Source organism: Pongo pygmaeus, chromosome 1 (assembly GCF_028885625.2).
Source record: "Pongo pygmaeus isolate AG05252 chromosome 1, NHGRI_mPonPyg2-v2.0_pri, whole genome shotgun sequence".
Lineage (NCBI taxonomy): Eukaryota > Metazoa > Chordata > Mammalia > Primates > Hominidae > Pongo > Pongo pygmaeus.
The window spans coordinates 151,589,042-151,608,042 of NC_072373.2; the positions used below are offsets into that span (position 1 = coordinate 151,589,042).

The following is a 19,001-nucleotide window of genomic DNA, read 5'->3' on the forward strand; positions in this document are numbered from 1 at the left end:
TTAAAAATTGGAGTTTCCCTGCACAAGCACTTTCTTTGCCTGTTGCCATCCATGTAAGATGTGACTTGCTCCTCCTTGCCTTCCTCCATGATTGTGAGGCCTCCACAGCCATGTAGAACTGTAAGTTCATTAAACCTTTTTTTCTTCTCAGTCTCAGGTATGTCTTTATCAGCAGCATGAAAAGGGACTAATACAACTATCTAGCTGTTGAAAAGAATACTTTTATGTACTGACATGGACTATTGAAATAAAAATTTTCAGTACAACAGTATGTCTAGCGTGGCCTCACTTTCTAAAACTAAAATTATGTAACTATATACTAGTACAAGATTACCTCATTTAATGTAGAGCTTAACACTACAACAACACAATGCATTTTGTTAATTTGGGGTTTTACAAATCAGGCATTGAAAATAATTCAAGTTAAATGTGAAACACTAAGATTGAGTTTAGATCCTTGTTAAAATTTAAAGTGCACTTCAAATTTAAGATATAGTTCCTTCAGATTTCAGTATTCTGCCTCTTCTTTATTATAAGATAAATATAAAGTGAAATGTTCATGATTTTCTCAAACTATCTAGATTGTTTACTGAAAATATACCTTAGCAAATATGAGACTAATAGCATAAAAACCTTCAAATGACTTTCTCATAATCACATATCATATCTTCATCATATTGCTTTCAGTTTATATTTATGCAGGGCAGAAAGACAGCTCTGCCAAAAATCCTGTGCAATAACTTTCAGTTGAAGCTTAGAATACAACATTTGGTTTATATGAAACTACATCTCAAGATTTCTAAGATTTAATTTTGCCAAGTTTCTGACTTACTTCATGTACTGTCATGTTTGAGTTCAAATTGAAGGCACTGTTCCCACTTGGAGAAAAAGAAAAGAAAAGAAGTGTACAGTTTTATCTTGTTCCAGTGCGATTATACTTCAGGTTTTCCAATAATTTGATAGAACTCAGTGAATTACCTTTATATCAAGGTAAATATATGCTATTATAGGGAAATTAAAAGTGCAAAGGCAAAATACATTTTAGTCATTTTCATTTATTAGAAAAGCAACCATTTCAGACAATACTGCAACAATGCTTGGTATCGTACAGAAATGTTTCAATTGCCTGAATATTTAAGAACCAAGATTTCCCTCTTTCTATTATATAGTCCTTTTAGTCATCTAAAATTTCTTTTAGTTCATTTATTCTACCTTATCTTTACAGATTACAAGACCATGCTTGTCAGTACTTACAAAGAGTGAGTCCTAAATGTTTTTATGCCATGATGTTCCTAAATGTTAAAAACAACTTTTAAAAATGGTTTCTGTTTAAATGCTATTAGGAAGACAAGAATGAAAATGTTTTTTTACCTAATGTGGAAATCATTAGTGCTGTCTACAAATTAGTTTCCGTTTTCCTAACATATCATAGTATTGCACTTAGCTGCCCCCTGGGAAGTTAGTAAAGCCACATTATTTATGTTAGCTGGAGAAGTGTATGCAAATGTGTGTTGCCTCCAGATGGAAATTCTAACAGCCTATGTGTGATTCACCATGCTCTGTAGTGTGAGAAACAGCCACATATAATGGTGGCTTGTTTTGTCACCTGAGTTCTGAGTGATTACAGCAGCAGAGCTCCCCTTCAGAGTGTACAGGAACCATGTGGGAGATACAAACCTTTGTGAAGTTTATGGCGCTGTAATTTGGAGGTTGTTTCTTACTACAGACGTATTGAGGCTTTTCTGAATGATATATCTAAACCTGGAGGTTTGGGAAATCAGATTTCTATCTAAATTATGACTTGCCTAGGTAAGTTGAGGCACAGGGAAAAGAGTGAAGATATCACAAAAGAGTGGGGGCAGGGTGGGAGAGCAAAAGGTAATAATGGAAAATAAGTTGAAATTCTTCCCATCCAGTAGCAGATAAAACAGGAGTTTAGGTTCAAGCGTTTCAAGTTTTATATGGGCCTCCTAAAAATAATCACTCTTGAAAAACATTAGTCCAACTTTATTATAAAATTACTTGTTTGAAGTTTTAAGCTAGTCAAAGCACTAAAATTACATGAGTTGCATACCAAAGCAAACAACAAAATATACATATCAATATTTAATCTCTATACAATCCAACAAGTATGAAGAGCACAACATACATTTATTCACATAACAAAGAAAAACATGTTTCATCTATTATTAAAATGTGCCAGTAACAAGTTGAAGTCCAACATTATTTACCAGGTGGTAAAATCTTTGACACCTAGACTAAGAAGTAATAAAATGTATATTCCCAGCATTTATATTCTGACCCAAAACAGTTATTTAATTTGGAGCAATGATTGTATACAGGTGAAGTAGCAATCGTTTTAACAAAAAGTACACTCTATATTTAACAAGTGCTCTTATTTGGGTTCTAAACTCAGAGTAGGCACAAAACAAAAGCAGATTTCTCAAGTCCAAAAGTGTGCAAACAAGAAACATTTATCACATAACACAAATATATCTACATATGTGTGTATTAACTTTCAGGTATTTTTCATTTTAGCTATATAGATAATTAGAAGCAACTTTCTGCCTCTAGGGAAAAAAAAAAATTAAGGACCCATTTCTTTCACCTAGTTAAACCCATCAGTAAAAGGTCTGATGTTTTGGATGTACCCATAGCTAATTGTGAATCAGCATTATCTATCTTTGTATTCATAGTCATAAAAACCTATGTGTGATATTTTTGCTTTTGTCTCATCTTTTTAGAAAAATTCACTAAGACCTGTAAAAATCCTGACATGTTTAGGTTATTTGCCCAGAATATATAATTACTGAGAAATCATGTTTAAATAGTATGTGAAGTTGCTTGGACAATGCCTTACCCAGTTCAAAAGGAAATTCAGTAATTCTGAAGATTAGTTATGAGTTTTGAAATAGAGCTGAAAACACTCAAATTGGTAAATTTATTGAAACTATTTGTACTATTTATTTTACTATATATTTCCAGAAACCTGAAAAAATACACTTCTACTTTGAAGATTTATATGAAAGTTATTGGTAGATGTTCCAGTCTATTATTCATTATACAGTAAATCGCCAAGCTACATGCAACACATATAATAACAGAAATAAAACTCTGAAGTCAGATGTACACATTGTTGCATTTGTTTTCTATAATTTTGTTTTACTCAGAAGAAAAACTTAAAACAATGAAAACACATTCCTTTTTTTTTTAATTTTTGATGTCTACTTCTTGGGTTAACATCATTTTTAAGACCAATTTGGTTACCCAAACCTATACTCAGATAACATAGGTAACCCTCCTAAGATATGTACACTTCTCTCTCACTCCTTAAATCCTTGCACATGGCCATGTTGCAAGATCTCCTCAAGTCAGTACACATGGCCAGGGTGACATCATGGCAATACAGCAAGAATTCTGCCATTTATTTAGAAGCCTCAAGGAGAAGGATGCTGGAGCCCCTGAATGAGAGTTTCTTCTCCATGCCTCTCCCCAGTCAAAATACATGGAAATATTCACAGAAGCATTGTACCTAGCATGATGAGGAAGATGGAGAATGGTTCCTTATATCTCTGTTCACAAGACATCAACACTCTTAAGTAACTGTATGAAATAAATTCTCCTCTGAAAGCAAATAAACCATCTGAAAGGTCTTATGGGCTTTAAGATTTCTTGAAACAAATGAGAACATTTATGTAATGTAGTAACAGTCACTAATTGCAGCAGCTTTTTTTAAAGCATATGTACTATAGAAATATATATCACACATATTCATATGTGTATATACATACATACACTCATATATACTACAAAAACCTATAACTGTCCGTTTAAATTAAAAACTGCACAAAACTTTGCAATTCTCTGTTCATTTTGCACCAAGAGGTTCTTGTCTGTAGTTCAACCTGGCAAGTATTTATCAAGCATCTACTATGTGCTCTATAAATGAGAATAACCTAAATTTGTGTTATTAATTATTTACTGGCCTTAAAATAAGAATATCATGTGCCAATATGTTTGTGTTTCTCTTCTTTAAACTTATTGAAAAATTATTGCCTTTAAATCTTCAGTGAGGCTATTTGCTTAATTCCTTTTAATTTATTTATGGGAATTTACAAAAAAATCACTAAAAGTTAACATGACTTCCAATGTAAATTACCAATCAAAAGCAGATATTTATGAGCGTAATAATTTAAGTCTCATTGAATTACACAGATTTCCTAGAGAATCTGAAATCAGCCTAACAGGGAAGATTAATTTTTAAATGAATCCAAGTTAATGAAAGCAAAGAACTCTTATACAGAAATGCATTTCCCTATTACAAAGCAGGACTACCTACCCTAATTTCTGTTAGACCTAGGACAATTTGAATGAGTACTGAAATTCTTTTGGTTGAATTACACAAACAAGCAAAGAAAAAGTCTCAATTATTGGAAAATTTGGGGAGAGATTATTATCTCTTGATCTCCTAGTTAATTGTTATAATAATCCCCAAGTGCTTGGCAAATTGCCAGTCTTCCCCTCTTAGTACTGGTAGCACAGGCTTTAGAATACGCCATCTTACAAATTTAATGAACCTGCTCTCAACAGAATTTTCTGATGTCTGTGTGTGTACGTGTGTAAAAAAGAAACACACTAGCTGCAGATAGTCTTTGAATTTTATATATTGATTATGTTTCTTTTGTTCTCTGACACAAATAATGGCTCAAGGTAAAGCACCTTTTGCCAATATTCTTTGCACCTATCACTGGCATGTAGCTTCTGTTTGTTTGCATTATCCATGGTAGAGTTTTGAAACTGCTGTAATTCTAGTTGCCCATCAATGTGCTGAGATAGAGCCTTTGTTTCTCTAAAAATTATTTATTGTGCAATCATGCATAAAATTTTCAGAGAAAAAAATGATTATTTGAAAATTGCTAATCTATGACATGAAAAAACACTTCCAACAACAATCGATCTTCATAATAATAAATGTAGGTAGTCCTATTTGTCAAATATGACAAGAATGGGCGCATTCTAGATAGGATTGCAAGATCAGGCAACCTGTCTGCCAGTCCTGGAATATACAGAGGTTGTTATAACAAACCGTCATGAATTCCGGGTGTCATGACCATGCATGTATTAATTGAGGCTACACAATGAGGGGCAAAATAGGCCAGATCGAAAAATAAGAGTGCTTTATTTTATTGAGCCTAGTTTATAAGGATTAGCTACAGAGCGGTGATCTCAAAATAACCATTTCACTATGCAGGCCGCATTAAGATGTTCTCTGGCAAATAGGCTGAGTAAAGGCATTAGACCTCAACAGATGATTCACTCAAAGCATAAATAAGACAGATAAGCTCAAAATTGCTTTCAGTGTGACTCCCATGGCATTATTTCATTGTGTCTACCTCCCATTGGCAAAAACAAGTGAAAAATGTACAAATTTTTATTTGTTTATTTGACAAATTTCAAAACCTGAATCTGAAAATAGTATCTTAAAACTACATGATGAAGCCTGAATATTCCAGTTAGGCTACAGGTATTTAACTAACTGAAATATTGCCAAACATGTCTTAATTTTGTTCTAGCCCCACACAGACTTACCGTCCTATTAAACTAGGTGCTTGCTGATTTCTCTGCAACTGGTGACTCAGAAATAGCAGCAACCTTTAAGGAATTTTTGATGGAGCTAAGCTCCCAAATATGTAAGCTGATGACATGCACTCCACAGCATCGACTGGCAAGCTTGTAGAGATTCTTAAGGACAGCCTTCCGTAGAAGAATATATACCCAAGGATCTAAGATTTGATTCCATGTTGCCATTCGGAGAGCAAAAAGTGTTGTTTCACAGGTTTCCAGAGAATGATTTCCATTTATTCCAATGTTGGCCATTGTCACCTAGAAAGAAAGAAAACAGGGAAATTAGTTGATGCAGCCCTTTTTTCAATCCTATAATTTTTTAAAAATTAGCTATGCTAGATGACATTCATTTCACTTTCCACAGAGTGATGCTATTGTGCAAAATACTGACAAAAAGAAATGAATGATAGCAGAAACACTGATGGAGACAACTGAATCATTTTAATTCAAATTGACATTAGAACTACAAAAATGATAACTTCTATAGTAAGTCAAATATGCATAAACAGAATCACCTAAGGGAGAACAAACATTGCTATCAGTAACTGACCTTCTCATACTTCTGAGAATAGTAAATGCAAAGCCAACACACATTTGTTTTATTTCAATGAAGTATTTTTAAATAAATAAATTATAGATAAGCTAACAGATAGTTTTACAAAATGAATTTAGAGCATCTGATATTAATTTGCAAATGGTATATGACAAATTTTACTTTGAGATTTTCTGCTTGTTAACTACAAGGATACCACTCTCTTCAATTTTCTATTTCCCTTTCTACATCTCTTAGCCCTAGCCTTAACTTGGCTAAAATATTCCAAAAAGTATGCAATGGAATTTTCTAAGGACTTTGAGGAAAGGAGTTTCTCTCTACACTACAGTTGTGACTTAACTGTAACAATGTATTTTGTGATTTCATGTGTCCATTTCCTGACCACCCATGATTTTGAAGAGATCATTTCATGGAATCAGTTCTATAAATTGTCCCAGCTACATGTTAGAACTAAGCAAATCACTGATCCCAGCTTTGACTTCCAAACAAACAGTTGTGGAACAAATAAGGTGGCTTTGAAAACATCTTGGATGTACAAACAAATAAGAAATAAGTAAACAAAAGGTAAAACTGAAAAGTGAAGCTTGGGCCATTGTGTCACCATTAAAAGATGATGTAACAAAGACCAAAACACAAATACAAAGAAAATCAAGACCCATTACTAGAAAGAAATGTATATCTTAATTTGACCTGATGATACCAATGGTTGAAGAATAAATGTTCTTTATCAAAACTTTCATTGTCTACACAATAAAGTACAAACTCCTCAGCTAGCTCCTTGATGATGCATCTGAAGTCTACTTCTATAATCTCATCTCCCTGCAAATTCCCTATGATACAACCACTGTGAAGGCCTCATCTTTCCCAGATGCACCATGCCCTTCTGAGCTTTTGTTTGTGTAACTCCTTTTGTTTTGAGTTACATGACGCACATGTCTCTGATTCTCCTCTCTCCTCTACAAACAGCAGTGTGGTCACCAGATGTGGGAAGACATGGAGTCCTCTTCTGAGGGAGCCCAGTGCCCAGGCTTCTCCCCAGAACACTAGGGCACTGCCCAAGCACTCATCATTACTCTCTCCCCACCTTTAACCCCTAACCCCAGCCTTGGAAAGAGGTTATTCCACAGTCTGACTTGGGAGAAGTACTAATCATTCAGCCACCAATAAATGTGGGGAGAGTATTTCTGTAAAAGAAATATCATTTATCATTAGTATATTAGTAATAACAAATACATTCATAATATTGATAATTCAGAACCACCTAAGTATCCAACAGAAGATAAATTATAGTACTTTCACATAATTGAGATACATGCGGACTTTAATGTTTGTGATTCAGTGTTAACCTTTTAAAAAGCAAATTGCCAAACTGTATTGATCGTGTGATTCCATTTTTGAAAAAAACCCAAGTATGTAATTTTGTGCATAGAAAAAAGCCTGGAGTGTATGTCATTGTTTTCATTGGTTAACTCTAGACAGCAGAACTACAGAGACTTTTGATTTCCTCATTTTGTTTGTCTCAAATTCACTAATTTTTTAGATAGATCATGCATTGCTTTTATAAATTATGTTTTTTTCCCTAAGAAATTTTTGGAAATATACTATTTTACTAAAGAATCAAAACTAATGTGGATTATTTGTGTACATCTCTATGGATGTGAGTAGGGCAGCACTGAAGTTACCACAGAATCTCCTGGAAAACTGAAGCCCTGATAAGGCTGGCAAGAGACATGTGAGAGCTGGGGTCAGAACAAGGATGTCTGCAAGCTGGTTCGACAAAAGCAATCCGAAGCCATTTTCTCTGGTCTCTGGCAACAGTCTCCTGACAAGCGTTGAGAATATTATTCTCTGTCTAGCCCACCTGCACTTATATTCTAGACACTTATGCACAGAGTCTCATCATACACACAGTCTTTCATACAGTTTCCAAGGGCTACCCAGTACATGGAGCTAAATGAATATGGGTTATTTTCTAAAATCTCTTCCTGTGAACATTGGCACATTACAGTTGTATATCTTTGTTGATGATTAGAATTCTGAGAAGTAGACAGGACAAAGTATTTGAATATTCTATGAAAAAATTAATTCACCTGATAACTGTAAAACACTGGACACTAAGATAAGAGAAAGAATGAGGTCAAAGAAGCATGGAGGAAGGATAGTATATGTTCATTGCCAGGTTGCAAAGAATAAAATGGGTTGGTAATACAATGAATCTCCATTCATTTTGGGTCACCTAAAACAATTCTATCAACTGTTAACGTCACCAAAGTTAATGAATCTGCCAGGCTACTTTACTCATAGATAATAGAGCCCATGTTTGCTAAGGTTTTATTCTGGATGTTATCGCATCATCTCTCCCCATCTGTCTGTACATCTGTTGGCCAGAGTCAGGGCTCTGTGGCTGTTTACTATTCAAAGCAATGGTAAATTTCATAATTATGCTTCCGTTCCTCTGCATATTCATAAACGTAAATCAATCCAGCAGCAAGTAGTTTTGAGTGTCTACTGTATCTAGGCATTGTGGTAGATGGCACTACCGCCAAGACCCAAGTTAATGTGACTAAAACAGAAATGTAACTGAAGGGATTCTGAGAACAGAAGGAAACAATGGGCTCCATTTATTATGCACACAGGGGACTGTCTACATCACCTCTCATGAGAAGACAGAATCACAAATCTTACAGGGTACAGGAAAATGTTATCTAGTCCAGACTTCCATACAAAGCGGAAATTACTTAGGGATGTCATTAAGTATGTGAGAAGAAAGTCTCAGCACTACTCAAGAAAAAATCTTTTCCATTTGAGCTGTATGAGTTGTAGAATGTTTTCTGTTACCAGAAGCTAAAATTTACTCAACATATTTTAATTTAGTTTTCTAGAGCATCATGGGATAATGAATCCATTTACTAAATGTCAGCCTTTCACATATCTTAAAATAATACTAGTCTTATAGTTCTTCAACTGCTTTTCATACAAAATGGTTTGCAAACCCCTACCTCTTATACTCTAGTTTCTCAATCTTTCTTTAAGAAAATACACTGGACAGAAATAAACTAACTCTATATATGGTCCAATAACTACAAAGCTCAATGGAGCATCATTTCCTTTTGGACAAACTACTCCTATCTGTGCCTCCAGGACTACATTAGCTACTTTCTCCCTTGCATATTCCCTTGTGAACTGATCCTAGTTCATAGTACATTACAAGAAATAACCTCTTGCTTAATATTTTTACTCAGTGAATATGTAGAGTAAGACAGCCTTCACTTTTCCTTGCTTATTTTTCAAATTATTCAAATACTTAGAAAATACAGATATATAAATATACATATATATGTGGAGTTACAGTGACATATCTGTGACTCGATATTAATGAATTTACTAGCCAGGCATGGTGGCACATGCCTGTAGTCCCGGCTACTCAGGAGGCTGAGGCATGAGAATCGCTTGAACTCGAGAGGCAGAGGTTGCAGTGAACAGAGATCACACACCACTGCACTCCAGCCTGGGTAACAGAGTGAGACTCTGTCTCAAAAAACAAAAAGGTATATAGGTAACAGAGTGAGACTCTGTCTCAAAAAACAAAAAGGTGTATATATGTGTATATGTATATATGTGCGTGTATATATATGTGTGTGTATATATGTATATATACATATATGTGTGTGTATATATATGTGTGTATATATACGTACACATATATACATACACATATATACACATATATATACACACGTATATACATACACATATATACACACATATATACACATATATACACACATATATACACACATGTATACACACATATATACACATATATATACACATATATACACATATATATACACATATATACACACATATATACACACACATATATATACACATATATACATATATATACACATATATACATGTATATATATACACATATATACATGTATATATATATACACATATATACATGTATATATATATACACATAAATGAATTTACTTGATGGCATAAACTTCCAGTTCTGGAGCCTCAGATGTCAAGTCTGAGCCAGCACCCATGTATAAGTTGTTTGATCCACTTTCATGTTGCTTCTCCATCCACACCTTGTTTTTCTGTCCTTTCTTGTTGAGTGTCTTATCGCTTTAAAAGCAAACATCATATTATAGGCTCCTAAGTGGTTTTCCAGTCTCTAGTTATTTGTTTTTCTTATTGCATTTTGTTTACTCTAGTTACAAAATATTTCACAAATGCCAAAAACATGCCATGTTCCCTGCCCTTCCATCACTAAAAATTACCTATCTAAAACTTCCTATCCTTGTCCCATCTTCTGCAGAAAACCTTTCTTGATCTCTCTGTAGCTGAGTAATGTCTCATTCTATACAGCCATTAGGTGTGACACCACTCCTTTAATATTGATAAACATAATATCAGTATAATATGTAGAACATATTGAAATGAGATAATGTCAGTATGTGTATAATAGTCCCTTGTGTCTTGAGGGTAGGAACTATGTCTTTAACTTTCTCAAATCCTACTCCTCTACTTTGTACAACATCATTAGGAAGAGACTCCTACAGCTGAGTTGGGGAAGACAAGAAGAAACAGGCAATTACAAGCACAGGAGTTAGGAAGGTTAACAGAAAGAAGGCCAGGCAACCTCAGGTCCAAAGAGTCAAGTTGGATTTAAGGTAAAAAAAATAAATAAATAAATAAAAGGAAAGAAAACTTATATGAACTTTTGTTTCAAGGAATTCCTCAGACTGTCTATGACCTTTAACTTCTAGTCTGCCCAAAAGTTTCTATTTAGTCAAGATAAGAAATCCTAGTAAAGTTAAAGTGAGTTTTAACTTTTTTAATTGTTATGGTGATAAACCTTACATCTCCCCATAAGCCTTTGCTGTTCTTAAGGAAGGGCCACAATTGAAGATCACTGGTGCAGGTGAAGAGAAGGAAGCAGGGATGTAGAGACTCCTACCTGGGCCAGATCCCAGAAGGGTTTGGGAACTGGGATGGAGGTGGTGGGATTCAAGGTGCTACAACAGAGATGTCTCTGTCTTAGAGGACTTGCTCTTGTTTAAAGAAACTCTGCCATCCCTGCATCCTCTGCATAATAGGTTGTTAGTTCAATCTTGTTAAATCAAACTCACTGACTAATCAATTAGTTTGATTCAACTTAAAGAAGCTTTGACCCACCTACTGCTGGCCATCAAATATACCTGTCAGTATCTCAAACCTCCAGCCACAGGGGTGGTGCAAGAAGACCAGGTCCACTGGGGTGGCTTAGGCACAGCAGGGATCATGGAATTTCTTTAGCCCAATGTGTCCTCAAGGAAGGAGGAAAGGGGAGGAAAAAGTCATGTTATCACTTTATATATTTTAATCCATTTCATCCTCCTAAAACCCCCAGAGGTGGTTGCTATCTTTCTGATATTGCCAAAAAGAAAGCCAAGTCACAGACACATTAACTTACCCAAGTTCACACTGCTGGTAAGTGGCAAAGGCAAAATTTCAGCCCAAGTCTATCTAGATTTCAAGTCTATCTTCCACTACACCATTCCCAGTGGTGCTATGTTATATTTACGAATAAGATGATTAAAAAAATAGCTAACATTTATTGAGTACTTACTATGTTTCAGGCACTGTTTTAATATTTTACATCTATTATCTCATTTAATCCCGCTACACCTCTGAGAGAAGCAGTATTATCTCTACTTTAAGATGAAGCTGAGGTACAGAGAGGTTAACTTGCTCTAGGTCAAGCCAAACAAAAACGTGGTGGAGTCAAGATTTGAATAGTTGGAGATGATGACTAAGGATTTGTGTGTTAGCCTCCGTGGCACTAGGAGAGCTCATTTTTAATTCTCTATGATTCTAGTGCCATCTGCCTATGTCTAGTTGTCTTTCAAGCTGATTCTAGCATGCTCTCATCCAATATTTCTAAAATTATATTTTTACTAGCATCTTTTTAAAAAAGTAGGAACTTGTGCTAATAAACGTTTTGTTCCAAATCTCCTGTGCCCATAACAACAGATATAACCAATAGGAAAATCAAATGAGTTAAACTCCACGTAACCAAGGTGTCCTTTAGAAGGATGGCTGTCAAAACAATGAATGTGCAGAGGACAGCTATCTGTCCCAGAATGAAAAGGTAATTGTAAAAAAGTATCACTAATAGATTCACTAATAGTGATTGATGAAATAAAACAATGCTCAGTACCTTTTATCTTCCTTCTTCTTATCTGTCCCATGATGAATGGCATGATTTTCATTTCAGTAGTTCTTTTTCTCTTATTCTTTAGACCAGCAGTCCCCAACCTTTTTGGCACCAGAGACCAGTTTCATAGAAGACAATTTTTCCTTGGCGGTGGAGATGGTTTGGGGATGAAGCTGTTCCACCTCAGATCATCAGGCATTAGATTCTCATAAGGAGCTTGCAATCTAAATCCCTCCCATGTGTTCACAGTAGGGTTTGTGCTCCTATGAGAATCTAATGCCACCACTGATCTGACAGGAGGCAGAGCTCAGGTGGTAATGTTTGCTCACCTGCCACTCACATCCCACCGTGCAACCCAGTTCCTAAAAGGCCTCAGCCTGGGGGTTGGGGACCCCTGCTTTAGACTAATATTCAGATGTCCTTTTGGACTTTGTTTTTACTTTTTTAATCCAAACTTTTGTATTCACCCAAGAGTTATCCTTATTTTATTATTTCTATTCCTTGGCAGTGGTGGAAACTAAAATATCAGTAGGCAAATTACAAGTCTTAGAAGAAGAAAACACATCTATAAAATCTTATGTTTGTATATATGCCTTGCTTTGGCACAAAAGGAATTTGAGGCATTTTACTTTGAAACTCTGACTCATTCCAGATATGATTACCTACATCAAACACATAGTTACACTAAGAAAATATTAGTTATGCTCCAAATATTGGTAATAATAGATGCATAAGACATTTTCATCCTAATAAAAAATGTTTATCTAAAATATCATGACTGAAGTAATTATTAGCATCCCATCTATGAATTAAAGAAAAAACTAGTCCAGTAATTAGTTGTAATATTGGAGGTACAATGATTCAGGAATAAAAGGCTACTTTATTTGACCGCTGGCAACGTTGTTTTAATAGCAAAAGCAGACCATACCAGTTAGGTGTTTCAGTAAACCATCTCTCCTATAACACATTATGTTTTTTCCAGCAAGAAATTTCCGACTGGCCCATTTAGTTTATTGTTACAGTAGTTTGGAAAGATTTTCCAAAGCATTCTTAAAGTTGTGGTACAATAATTAATTATTTAATGAGAATTTTTTCTCATCTATCTACTTATTGAAATGTGTATAGGCCTTTTGTGCCTGGACATCTATTCATTATTGAAATGTGTGTGTTGGTTCGCTGTGCCTCAGCCTCTATCTGCTTATTGAAACTGTGTGTATTAGTTCACGGTCTCAGCATCCATCTACTTGTTGAAATGTATGCCTTGGCATCTACTTATTTATTGAAATTTGTATGTGTTGCTTACTGTGCCTGGACATCTAACTATGTATTAAAATGCATTTGTTGGTTCACTGTTTTGGGACCTATCTCTCTACTGAAATGTGTGTGTTGGTTCCCTGTGCATCTGTCTATTTTATTTGATGGGAATTTTTAATGAGAAGAGTGTCCTTTCAACAATAAAAGATATCCATACATTTTAGAGAAAATTCATCTTTGAAAAAGCCAATCTAAACCTACAGACCTAATGCAAAGATACTAGAAGACCAACAAAGTAAGGCACATGGAACACACAGAAAAGCGTTGAGCCAGAATTAACAAAAAATGTCTATTTAACCCTAAAGCATAATATGAGTCTAGTTAAAGATAAAATCCATATATACTTCTGGTCAGGACAAAAAATCAGCCCTTCCTGATGATCCAGTCAATTCCATTAAAATTAGTTCAGTTTAGTGGTGGCACTTGAGTCAGTCTTGTTGTTTGCTCACAAAGATAAGACAATTTGAGTGTTGTGCTTTTTTTTTTTGCTTTTTTTTTTTTTTTTTTTTTTTTTGCTAACTTTCTGAACTTCTCTGGAGTTACACTTTTAATTTTTCTTCAGCATACCTAAGCAGAAAATTGAAATTCATCTTTCTTAGTTATAAGTCAATGCATACCCAAGCATTCTCCAGGTAATAGCCTATGGCTTAAATCTCTGATCATATTTACTCTCTCCCATGTAATTTTCAGCCCTTTGAATACATTTCCTATCTCATGGTCTCAAATATTAGCCGCAAATTTGATCAGTGCCAATCTGTCTCCTCTACAAAACAATCTAGTGCAATGGTTATACCCCACATAATTTTCTCCTGACAATTTTCTGTGTATTACTCATCCTTCAACTGTTTCAGAAGCATATGCCATGACTCCATTAAACCATCAACTCCATCAAGAAAAAGATTTTGTCTTCTGGACACCCTTATTCCCAGTGCCATGCTCAATACTTGGTACATACTGGCATTCAGTAAATACCAAGTGAAGGAATTAATTAATAAGAAGAAATGTTAGGATCCATGGAGGTCACAAACCATGACTCATTTCTCTCTGTGCTGGGCACATAGTGGCTGTCTATTTGTTAACTGGCATACAACCTTCTCTGTAATGCACAAAACTATACCAACTGCTTTAGCAGCCTCATCATCATCATCAATGAATAACCAACTTTCATCAAGTTCCTGATACTGTTATATTCAGCATGCAATAGAAGACAGATTTAATGTGTTGTAAGATTTGGGGAGAGAGGGAGTCTTTTTTTCCCTCTCTCTTTTTAGTGTATGTCACTAATGTATCTCTTTGGCATAATTTGGGTGATATAATTACAATTACATTTTTATACTTCATTAATCATTACTTCCCTAAGATCTCTGAAGGCAGTCGTTTACTGGTATATTTGCATAACACTGATAATGAAAAAATTGCAGTAAGTCCTTTTGTTTAAGATACAGTCAAGAGAGGCCATCAATCATTGTCTAAAATTCATACAATTTTACTACTATATGAAAACTTGCTGTCTTTATGCCATTTAAACTTTTAAATGAAGACTCACATTACTTTTTTAAATCATAAAAATCCAACTTTTAAATAAAAATAAATGTTACAATGCAGTATACAGCCATTAGGTTGAGCTGATTTTCTTTCTGAGAAAAAGTACCAATCTCCAGATTTCTGACTAACAATCTTTTAAGAAGCATTTCATCTTACCTAAAAATTCATAGTTAGTAGTATGTATTATATTTGCTGCCATTGTAACTGAAGTCTATGTCTTGTGGTAATGTATACAAATAAAACCTTAAGAATGTGTCAAAGTGGTCCACTAGAGAGAAAATTTCAGCCTGCTATCATCTATCCTTAACAAAGCTACAAAGCCCTGCAAGGTATGCCTTCTATAAAACAGATTGCATCCTCCCTCTATTTTATGGACAAGTCACAGTTAATTCTACAATCAGTACAGTTGTGTTCTATCCCTTTTAATGAGTGACTGTAGCCCATCTTTGAAATGGCTCCTTGACTCACTATTGGGCCCACACCTTTGCTTCACCAAGGCACCTCATTCACAACACAGGTCAGTGTCTGTCTTGAGTATTTCCTTGTCATACCACTGACTGAGAATTGCTCACTGTCTCACTTGTCACTTGCTAACCAATGATATATATGGTTACCCCATTCTTTTTATTTGTTCATTCTTGAGAGCTATATTATAAAGAGCATAAAAAAAGGTTATTTGTCTTGGCTTCATTCCAATAAAATCACTGGTGTTCTCGTCCTGCCCTCCAGGTTCAGGAAGATCTAGGACAAAATGTTAGGATGCCTGGATGTCTGTGGCTACGGTGTTAAAACTGTATAGGTTCTCTCTACTCTGTCAATTTACACCTCACATTTCAACCATTCCCTGCTGACGAATGACACCAAACATACAGCAAAAGGCAAGAGCACTAGAACATGCTTAGCAGGATCCAGTGATCTCATTTAACACTATCTCTAGAAATGCATCAAATCTCAGCTCTCAGTGTGTTGAACTTGATGCCACAACAATCCCGTACTCCACAGCCTCTCATAAAGAAAGCATTAATTATCTTCAATTTTCTGTTGCTGAATAGGAGACCACTTTAAAATAAAGATCTAGCAATAATTTTTTAGTCCCAGTGAATAACATAAATTGTGTATAATTCTTGCAATGTTGGGCAGGACCTTTTTTTCACTTGTTTGTTTTTGTTTTTAAAGGCATACTGTACGTCTAGTACAAACCAGTCTCAGCAATCAACCAAAATCAACTGTGTTTCCTTGGTACGATCATTATGTGAAGAATTAGTAATATAAGAATATGCTAATTCCAGAAGACTACTTCCAATTGGAACAGTTTCTAAGATTTTAAAACAAACAAAATATTCTGATGCTACTTTTAAGTCTTACTGTGTAATAAAGAGTTTGACTGGTCATTGTCCCTGGTTCCTGGAAGGGAGCCTCTAAGCCCTTGCAATTTCCTTAATGATAGGAGTGTCTTTCTTAGTTCTGGTGGACACCTTGGACCATGTCTCAATTTCTGTTAATGAGGTGACTCATTGTGGAACCCTAAATAATTTCAGGATGGGAACTGGCCATACTTGAAAGACCAACCATGTGATTAGAGGGTCAGGGCTTTGAACCATGTGATATCAGCCTGACCTTCTAGAGACTGAGTTCAATCACATGATCAATTATTCAATCAATTATGCCTACATACTGAAACCTAATTAAAAACCCTGGATACCCACAATTCAGATGATCTTCCCTGGTTGATGATACCCATTAATATAGTAGGAGGTAAAACATCCTAAGGACATGGAAGCTCAGTGTTTGGGACCCACCTAGACCTCGCCATAGGAGTCTGTTCTTTTGACTGGTCCTAATTTGTATCCTCTATAATAAAATTGTAAATATAGTACTTTTGTGAGTTCTACAAGTCATTCTAGTAAATCATCAAATTCAAGAGGATAGTGGGAGATCTGAATTTGTAGCCAGTTTTTCAGAAGTGCAGGTGGCTGGGAACCTCCCAGGCTTGCAGATGGTGTCTGAAGTTAGGGCAGTCTTGTGGGGGACTCTGCTGTGTATCTGTGAAATTTGAACTAACTCCATGTAGTTAGTGTCAGAATTGCCCTGCTGGTTCCTTGTTACATTTTTGAGCATGGCAGTATGACAGAGGTTAAGTAAGGCTGGAAGTATTACAATAGTCTTGGGCTGCTTCAGTTTAGGCATCCTGATACTCATCTGGCATGTTGGAATTGGGGATGGGGTACTATTTTCATACCACTAAGAAGCAGTTGGAGGATTTACGTGAACTTTTGATTAAGCCAAGGTGGTTATCTTAGGTCAAATACATTAACAGTAAAAAAAAAAAAAATCTTGCATTTGTCCAAAGTGTAGAGCTTTAGATGAAGTTATTCCACATTTCCCTCTGATTGGTATAAGAAAAATATTTTATTATAGAAAGATACAGAAGGTTAGAACTGGAAAGAATCTAAAAATTGTGTAGTCTAATTTGTTCTTTTCACAGGAGAAAAAATAACCAAAGCAAGAGGGATAGGTGATTTGCCCAAGATAATAGCCATTTAGTATCAGAGCTGGGACTGCATAAGATCTGTAACATCTACAATTACACTGTGATTCCCAAGCTCCTTTAGTTAGGACATTGTTCACTAGCTAAGGTAGATAAATTCTGATCAGGTTGTATTGCCAGTGAGAAAGAAAGCATGCAGGATATAATCAAATGTCTTGCCTCTCTTTTATTGGTCATTGAAATAGAACTTTTAATGTCTTTTTAAATTTTTTGCTGACTTACATAACTAAACAGTTGGCCTATGCAAATATTCATTCCATAAGCATTTATAAGGCATCTATTATAAATTGAATCTAGGTATTTGGTTCTGAAGTCACTTCAAGAACTAATAAAAGTCCAGTAATCCTCTAGATAACATGTATTTATCCTTTTCCTCATTTTGTTGATACCAAATGGATTACTCTTGCTCCAGTGCATTATCAAGCCCTATGTGTGTGCAGTTGTTCAGTATGGTGTGGAAGGGATGGGGGTTTAAAGAGGAAGGATGCATACAGGGACAGGTTCACACCCTTGAACAAGTGCCCTCATCATGTGATGTCATTCTTTTCTAATGAGCTAATGAATATACTCAATAGTAGCGACTACACCAGCTGCCCAAAAGGCACCATTAAGATTAAGCAAACCACACATTGTTGTATTATGTAAGTTGCACTAGACCTTTGTGTTCCAAAGGAGTTACTGAAATTTCACTTTTTTATCTTCAGAAATTTAGTACTGAGATAATTGCTGGATTAGATGCTACTTTCAGACGTGCTAGGCATATAGTTCCCAAGAGTTACGAGTGTATCATTCATCATTTAAACTAAGGAATCACCAGAGTACATGAAAAACCCTTTGAGTCTCTTCTTTAAACAGTGAAATGCAGACAGACCCCAACTAACAAACTTTTAAAATATCCCTCATTTACAAGTTATCATTTAAACCACAGAATATGGTTCACCATAATAATGTGGCATCTCTTTATTATACAAGCTAGTTTAAAATATTGTGCTAGTTTAAAATATTATTTAAAAACTAGCTAAAATAAAATTCTGTTGCAGTGTTAATAATCCTTACCAAAAACTTTGTCATATCTGAGAGCTACGTGTAGATCCTATCCACCCTACCTGTGCCAGACTCCCTATTTCCTGGTTAGTCTAAAGGTATTTATACATGTTTTTCACATTCTCCTTTCCCACAAAACTTATTCTTCAGCTCAG

The 19,001-nt window shown here is 35.2% G+C and overlaps 1 protein-coding gene across 4 annotated transcripts in view; it reads right to left on the bottom strand.

The window, feature by feature from the left end:
* Positions 1-1,992: 1,992 nt before the first annotated feature.
* Positions 1,993-19,001, bottom strand: part of PTGFR (prostaglandin F receptor) — a 119,494-nt gene continuing 102,485 nt past the window's right edge. For 2 of the 4 annotated variants that reach the window (XR_010124189.1, XM_063653789.1), the window contains exons 4-5: positions 5,590-5,883; positions 1,993-3,532 (exon numbers count right to left, since the gene is read on the bottom strand). Coding sequence is in view for 3 of the 4 variants with exons in the window: in XM_063653789.1 (XP_063509859.1) it covers positions 5,602-5,883 (282 nt within the window). In the remaining variant the exon portion in view is untranslated. Of the gene's footprint in view, positions 5,884-19,001 lie in introns of all 4 variants that reach the window. The other 2 variants (XM_063653784.1, XM_063653796.1) reach the window with 1 other exon arrangement.